Consider the following 8,135-nt stretch of genomic DNA (forward strand, 5'->3'; position numbering starts at 1 on the left):
CTTGGACCCGAGGCTGCGGAGGCGGCTGGATTATAGAAGCATCTTTGTTGCCTTTCCTTGATCTCTTCCTATGCTTCTTTGGTACTAGAAGGTCGTCTATAATACGTTCATCCTGTGGCAATTCAGGAACCAACTCATCATGCTCAAACCCTGAGTACTCATACTGAGCCATCAATCCTCCGTCGTCATGGGTGCCAGTATTGAGATACTGTAGAGGGTCATCGTCATCCTCGTCGATGGCATCATGCATTGCTTCTTCAACGGAGGTGACGTCATCAGCGACTAATTGAGCCTCTTCCTCACCGCGTCCGCTATCACCCGGCACGACAGCCGAAGCTAATTGGGGTAGGTGGGGTGTTGATGTTCATACCTTGCTGAGGCTGTGTGGTCGTGGGTGTGCTCCCGGCCACCTCCAGACGAAGCAAACTCTTCGGCCACAACAGGACCCAATGCTTGCAATCGCCAAGCCACCGCGGGGTCTCGTCGTCATCTCCCCTAGTACTGGAGGAGCCAAATTGTCGTGTCCCGGTTTGACACTGGCCATAGAAACCTTGAAGACGTCAGGGGGGATCGGCCGGCTGTGGAACAATTGTTCCTTCGACTTCACTATCATCGCCTTCCCTACGTCCACCTTCTGGCCGCTGATGGTGTACAATATGGTGCACGGGGTTACGTTGGCCTGCAAAGACATGTCTGCGACATGAGACATCCGAAAGGCAACGAAAATAGGAGATTATACATCTATTGAAGAGGGCTGGTGTGACAGGTACCGTGAGGGCGTCAAGCTCAGCCAAAGACGAAGCACCGCCGAGCACGTCCGAGACGGAGCATGGGTTGCTATGAGCAGGTGTGGAAGCCGATGCGGGAGCCGGTGCAGGGAGCAAGTGCAGGAGCAGGTGCTGGTGCAACGCTAGTCGAGCTGCTCCTGAAGAAGTTGGAAAGGGGAAAGTCTGCTGCCTCTTTATTTGGATTTTTCCTGCTCCAATTGACGATAGCCGGAATCAACACACCATACGAAGCTGCCATTTCCTCTTTTGCGGCAGCTACCACTGCTTTGACTGTCTCGGTTGATTTCTTGTCGATGTTTTATTCATTTAACCTCAGTCTTTCCTTTCTCTCCTCCGTGGTCTCACGGTAGTACTTCTTCCACGTGGCGTCGTCTCCGATGCCGTGCACGCATCCATACGACGGCCGAGTGCCCACCAAAAGACCATACGTCCGTATGCGTACACGCGTCCATACGCGTATGGACGCGTCCATACGCGTCCTTTCAATATGTTCAAGACCCGGTTGAATGGGGTGTCCCACTTGGGCCTCGCCAACGCCTCAGACGGCGAGTTGCTTTCAGCTGTGATCATGTGCTGCTCTTTCTGCAAAAGGAACAAGGATCGCTTACAAATATGACTAAACGTGTAGTCGAATTGATCAAAAGCTAAAATTAGGGGGTAAATTAAAAATTACCAGGAGTCTCATGAACTCCTTCGTGACCGCGTCGGTCTCAAAAACCTTCTTGACTGGGTCCCAATGGCACTGGGCCCTGATGACGTCACGCTCCTGTGGGACGGTGGACTCCGCCAAGGGGTCTGGGATGCCCAAACTTTCGCGTTCCGCGTCCTCCTTGGCCCATATGGACCTCTTCCCCGCGTAACCACGGCTTTCGAGGTGGTGGCACCCCATGTTCCTCTCTTGAAGCCCCTTCTTGTACTCCGACTTTTCTTTGGCAGCTTCGGCAACGCAAGCCGCCTTGAATATTTCAAACTGCTCTTCCGTAATTGTCGGATTATCCTTTACAATCTCGGAGTAGGGTTCCTTTTTGTCGATGATCCTTGCTTTCACCCTTACTTTCCAGGCGGACAATGCGCCGCTAAACTTGCCTGGGGCGCGTTTGTTTATCTTCTTCATTGCCGGGTCTTTATATGGATCAGTATATTTGATTTCATCCCGGCCCGGGAACAAGAATACCTGGTGCAGATTAGTTAGGAGAGACTCCTTCATATATGGTATCTTCTTTAGTTTCTCATCGTTGATGGTGGCGGTTGCCCGTAGTATGCAGCCTATTTGATTGCCTTAGCACGCGCGCACTTCGGCAGGCTCTTTTGGCTCAAAATTGCCGTCGTCCACCTCCGTGACCACCAGTCTAGTAGTGATGAGCTGGTTTGGGCGTCGTTGCCTCTTTGGTTTTGGTTCTATACTGGCTTCGCCAGTCTCGGTGCCGCTCTCGGCGTCGGTGTTAGTCTCAGCGCCGGTCTCGGCACTGGTCTCGATGTCGGTCTCAGTCTCGGATGTGCCAGGTGGGCCCTGCAATAACCGTTGCTCATCGAGAAGGTTCAACTAGGTGTTTGCCGCCACGTAGACGTTGCAATCACCAGTACCCTGTCCTTCATCGTTACTAGTCATGTTTCCTATGATTAAATCTAGTCAATGAATTCTAGACCTAATAAAATGAATAATAACATAAAAAGGCCAATGTTTTGCAGGAATGTTGATTCATTCCCGTTGCGGCAAATCCTGGGCACTTGATATGTCCTAGTTTGTAGCACAAGTCATGCCAAAATTCATGGAAAATTTCGGCATGACCTTTGCTACAAACTGGACAAATAGAGCGCCTGAAATTTGCCAGAACGGAAATGAATCAACATTCCGGCAAAACATAGGCCATTCGGAATCATTCCCTGCAAACAACAAGAGGCCACTTGGGCACAATTGAACCACTTCAATGTTGCATATAACATGAGCAAACACTATTGAGGAATTTGCATATAACATGACCACTTCAGTGAAAAGATATAATCAACAATAATGGAATATGCAAATGAACATCAATGACATATATCATATAACATCAATCTTGTTTTTCGTTTACATAGCAACAATTATTTTAACCAAGTTTTTGAAAAGAAAAACAATTCTGTTTTTTATTTATAGCTAAATGCCATAGCTACTTTTTTTATTTCTAGCTAAATATTTTTGTTTTTTTGTCTAAAGCTAAAAGTCTAGGAAGGGATCATCTTTAAAATAAAACTTGCCTAAATTGTTTTCCTTGAAAAATAGTGGTCTTTTCAAAAACAAAAAACCTTTGCAAAATGACCTCACTAAACACTTCTCTGCCTAGGACAGAACCCAAATTCTGTTCTAGCTATTCATCTCTCTCACACACACATACATTATTTTCTTTTCATCCAAATTGTTTTAGAGCAAATATTACAACAATACTTGACCTTATTAGAAATTGCAAAGGAACTCCATTTTCTCTAACCCTTCTGACTTCACCAAAATTTCCACAGCAAGACCTTACTATCTACACCCAATTTGTTCAAAAATATTCAGGTCCATAGTCCAAATAATTCAAATGAAATTTGGACCAGATTCAAGGCCATAGTCCAAATAATTTTTTATAGCTAAATTCTACTGTTTTTTGTTTATAGCCTCTATTAATTTAAAGCTAAATGCTACTATTATTTATATACCCGCTGCTAATTTAAAGCTAAATGGAATTACTACTTAGGCATTTTCATAAAAATTTGCCCTAGCTAATTTCCTAAAAAAATTGCTAATCTTTTTTCCTAAATGCTAAAAAAATGCCTACTGCCATAAACAAATCTAGGGTTCATATGAACACCTAGGGTCCATACGAACATCATCACAACAGAGAGAGAGACAGAGAGAGGAGGGCAGGGGAGAGGAGAGGGAGAGCCTTACGGTCGGCGGTGAGGGCGGGCTCGGGTGGCGGCGGTGAGGTCGAGGGCGTGCTCTATCGAGCAGGGCGGTCGACGGCGATGACAGAGGAGTTGGGGGAGAGGGGGAGAGGGGGAAAAGGACTTAGCAAAATTTTGAGCCTATGCGGGATTAAGTCAATATAGCAGTAGCGCTGGCAGGGAAAAAGCGCTAAGTTAGGTATAGCGATTTCTACCAAAACGCGCTACTGCTATAGGAAGTAGTTATTTATTTTTCATTTCTTTTCCTTTTATCTAAGGAACGTAACTATAGCGCAGGCTTATAAAACGCGCTACTACTAGAGTAACTATAGCGCTTCGTTGAAACAAGCGCTACTGCTATGCCTTTCTCCTTTATTTTTCCTTTTCTTTTGTTTATCTTTGCATTTTCTTTTTTTCATTTCTCCTTTTTCTACTTCCTTCATTTTCATTTATTTTCTATTTCTTTTCCGTTTTATTTTCCTTTTTTAGCAGTAGCGCTCTGCAGAAGAAACGCGCTACTACAAGGCACTTAGCGGTAGCGTGCTTTTTGCGGCATCGCTACTACTATTCCTAGCCTACCGGCAACAGGGTGGGAATTATAGTAGTAGCGCTTTTTTCAGCAGAAGCGCTACTGCTATAACCATAGTTGTAGTGCTCTTTATTGACACGCGCTACTACTAAGTAGCAGTAGCACTCTGTTTTAGCCAGCACTACTGCTATACCTTTGTGTATAAGGTTTTCCCTAGTAGTGGTTGGTCATAAGCTTGATCTCTAAGATCTTACTAGCTTTCATAATAAATTTCTGAACCAACTCCTCCTAACAAAGAACACCGGGGTGCTTATGGATGTGCATCCATACATGCATGAAATTTCATGCAACCTCTTCAGCCTTTGTGAAACCAACATATGGCTCAAGTAACATAGCCCAAAACCTAAAGATCCATGGTGCCTGATTTTACTATTCTTTCCGAACTACGTAAACAGAAAACTTGTGCCACAAATAGATTCACACCAATTGTTCAGAGTCGTACATCTTGCGGTACATCTTGCGACAGATTCTCGGTCATCCGCATCTCCTTGAAGAAAGTTGATTGACTGAAATATGTCCCTGTCTTGACCTTTGCTAGAACGAGCCAACACACGTTCCCCTTGATCACCGGATCTTCATCATCTATCTCCACAACATTGAAGTTTTCCTGTTGGAGGTCCAACTGCTCGAAGGCTACATCAAGTTCCCTAGGAACGCCACTCCGCGACCCGTCACTTGTAGACTGCACATCCGACGTCGATACCATTACCACTTTCTCTCAATCAGCTGTCATGCAAACCCTAGCCTTCGTGTTAGCGCAACCTCAGGAAAGCGAGACAGAGACCTTTGCCCGAGGCCCCCATGATATCAGCATTCAAAACTTGATCCATATCGGATCCGAGGGAAACTCACCACTGATGGAATCGCCAAGAGGACTAAAACACTAGACGTTGCGCCACGCGACTTGGATTTTTGTTGACTAGCCACGTAATACTAGGTGAGACCCTGGGTAGAATTTATTTATTTTTCCTCAACAAAAGAGGTATTGTTTAGACTTCATGTATTGTCTAATGGAGATGTTGGTTATAAAAATGCTCGGCATGCGCTGGCTTACCGCACTTGATCTAATACGAGTTGTAATGTGAAAAAAACCTTTTAAAAAATCTAAGGCATGCTCTACTATGAAAATGAAGGATACTTGTAAAAATGATAACACACTGCACAAGTCCACGAGTAGATGTCACGAATCTAAAGGTGCAATAATGACCGGGATTTAGTTATGCACATCAGGTTGTGAAACGTGTTCTGGTTTCAAATTTGGAAACTTCAAAATTCAAAATTTTCAGTTTCAAAATATTCTATAAAAATTCACTAATACAGAGACGTAATGTACACGTGTGTAAATTTTCATTTTCAGGTTGAAATAGTTAAAATGAGAGGTACACACAAAAAATCTACGGCTTTTTAGCATATATATTGTTCATCATCAAAGTCCATGATTTTTATTTTTGTGCAGCTCGCAATTTGACGTATTTCATCCTGAAATTTTATACACATACACATTTCATCCTTCTATTCGTGTGTAGTATTTGTTTTGAGAAATTTTTTGAAACTGAAAACATTGAATTTGAAAATTTCAAAATTAAGGCCTCCATGATCTCGATCTTCAAAATGGGCTACTTTTCATAGAGCGGTGTTAGAAAAGGAAACTAAAAATCATAGAGAAAACATGCAGGAGGCCAACTTCTGAGAAGCAATGTCAATGCTACAAATGCCCATGTAATGAATTCATCGTCTCTATCTTAGAGATAAATCCTTCGTGATCCATGTAGTAAGCAACAAAACTACCTTTGTGATAAACAGAATAGCCAAACCATTTACCAGCTTGTGTCAAGCCAGCAGCACCTCGTCGATGAGCCTATCAACGTTGTGCATGGACCTTCCGCCACGCTGTGCGGAGGCCACCGCGCTCCCGCGGAGCTCCAGCACGCGCCGCCGCATCTCTTGTCCTTTTTCCCCTTCCATGGCCTCCCGTATCATGGCCTCCACCTCGGTTCTCCTCACGTCGTCCCCAATCTCCATCCCGATGCCCCACTCCGTGCACTTGTACCGGCAGTTGGTCTGCTGCTCCGCGAAGAACGGCCAGCACACCATCGGCACGCCGGCGCAGATGCTCTCTAACGCCGAGTTCCACCCGGAGTGCGTCAGGAACACCCCAACGGCCTCGTGCTCCAGCACCTTCTCCTGCGGGCACCACGTCGACAGCATGCTCCGCCCCTCTGTCGCCGCGGAGAACTCCGGCGGAAGTGCGGCCCCGTCGCCCTTGACGAGGTCAGGCCGCACGTTCCATAGGAAAGCGTAGCCAGTGTTGGCCAGCCCCCACGCGAATTCCAGCATGTGCTCGTTCGACATCACCGTGATGCTCCCGAAGTTGACGTACACCACGGAGCGCGGCGGCCGGCCGTCGAGCCACCGGAGGGGCGCGTCCTCCTCCTTCCACAAGTTGGACCCGATGCCGGCGACGGGGCTCTCCTCCGGCACGTTGTTGCGAACCGTGAGATGGAGCGGCCCCACTGTGTAGATGGGCGGCAGGAGCTTGGACATGGCATCGAGCAGTGGCGCGTCGAGCTCGTCGAAGGTGTTGATGACCACCCCCGACGCCTGCGACATGCCGGCCGTCTCGTGGATGAAGAAGTTGAACATGATGTCATCAGGGTCGGTGGTGCGGAAGAAGCTCGGGAGGTCACGCAGCCGCAGGTCCTTGGGGGCCGCCGGTATCCAGTCGATGGTCGTGTCCAGGTATCCATCGCTCAACTGAGCCTCTTCTGCACCAATAACAAACTAATTACTATGTTGCCTCCAGTTTAATATCTATCCAAGCACACACACAGACACATATATCAAATAAAATCCAACTTGCAAAATATGTAAGTTGACAGATATACCTTTGAGAGGGAAGAGCCCGCGGTGGACTAGATCCTTGAAGTGGCAGTAGCCCATGAAACCACAAGCGCTGGCGGTCCAGAGCGTGGCGCAGCGGAGGCCAAGCTCCCGCGCGGCGCGGAGGGCGAAGGTCATGGTGCTATCGGCCACCACGCAGGTGACCGGCGGCAGCGCGCCACCGGAGGCGCCGGCCTCCTCGTTGAGCTTGGAGACGAGCTCCTTGAACCTGGGGAGGCAGGTGGTCATGGTGGAGTAGCACAGCGCAGGGACGTCCTGCGTGGCCTCGCGGTCGGACGGCGGGAGGCCGTCGGCGATGCCAGCGAACCGGAACGCGGGCAGGCCATGCAGGGCGTCCGCGCCCTGCGAGCGCAGCAGGCGGCGGTGGTTGAACTCGTTGTTGACGAAGGTGACGTGGAAGCCCCTGGTGTGCAGCAGCTTGGCCAGCTTCAGCATCGGCGTGATGTGACCCTGCGCCGGGTAGGGGATCATCACGATGTGCGGCCTCTCTCCCGGCGGCAAGGACCCCATGGCTTTGCTAGCTAGCTGCGTCGCCGTGTTGGTTCCGGTAGATCTCTCGACTCGGTCACCACGTTGCGCGCGTGGCCGTGTAGTGGGGCTGTGGCAAATGAGCTCCTGACGCGGTGGTATATAATATGGCGGGCGTGGGCGGAGCCGTAGACGTCTCCGCGCGTGCTCAACACATTGTTGGATCTCCAGTTGAGTGAGTAGTCACTGACAGGTCGCCGCAACCGTTGGCGTCATGTCGATGAATTATTGTTTCCGATGGGCCACGAGATCCGCGCATCCTTTTGTTTACGTCCGGCGCAGTTTCTCGGGGATTCATTGGCCACTTTATTTGGACTGGTACCAAGAAGATGAGCACACTGTGTGCACGAGTGTTGTTGCTCTATTATATACTCTAGTACTGACAAAAATCAGGGCGGCTAAGGAGAAATGTCAAGATAACC

General features: G+C 48.2%; 1 protein-coding gene across 2 annotated transcripts; it reads right to left on the bottom strand.

The window, feature by feature from the left end:
• Positions 1-5,943: 5,943 nt before the first annotated feature.
• LOC109762018 (7-deoxyloganetin glucosyltransferase) lies at positions 5,944-7,799 on the bottom strand. Of its 2 annotated transcripts, none has more exons than XM_020320826.3 (2): positions 7,170-7,799; positions 5,944-7,046 (listed from the first exon to the last, which is right to left on the bottom strand). In XM_020320826.3, the coding sequence occupies exons 1-2, from the start codon at positions 7,693-7,695 to the stop codon at positions 6,115-6,117; spliced, it is 1,458 nt and encodes a 485-aa protein (XP_020176415.1). In that variant the 5' UTR covers positions 7,696-7,799; the 3' UTR covers positions 5,944-6,114. The 2 variants fall into 2 exon arrangements, with proteins under 2 accessions (XP_020176415.1, XP_020176414.1); XM_020320825.3 differs by having other exon boundaries at positions 5,944-7,049; positions 7,170-7,798.
• Between the last annotated feature and the right edge of the window lie 336 nt (positions 7,800-8,135).

The sequence above is a fragment of the Aegilops tauschii genome, chromosome 2 (genome assembly GCF_002575655.3).
Source record: "Aegilops tauschii subsp. strangulata cultivar AL8/78 chromosome 2, Aet v6.0, whole genome shotgun sequence".
NCBI classification, from domain to species: Eukaryota; Viridiplantae; Streptophyta; class Magnoliopsida; order Poales; family Poaceae; genus Aegilops; species Aegilops tauschii.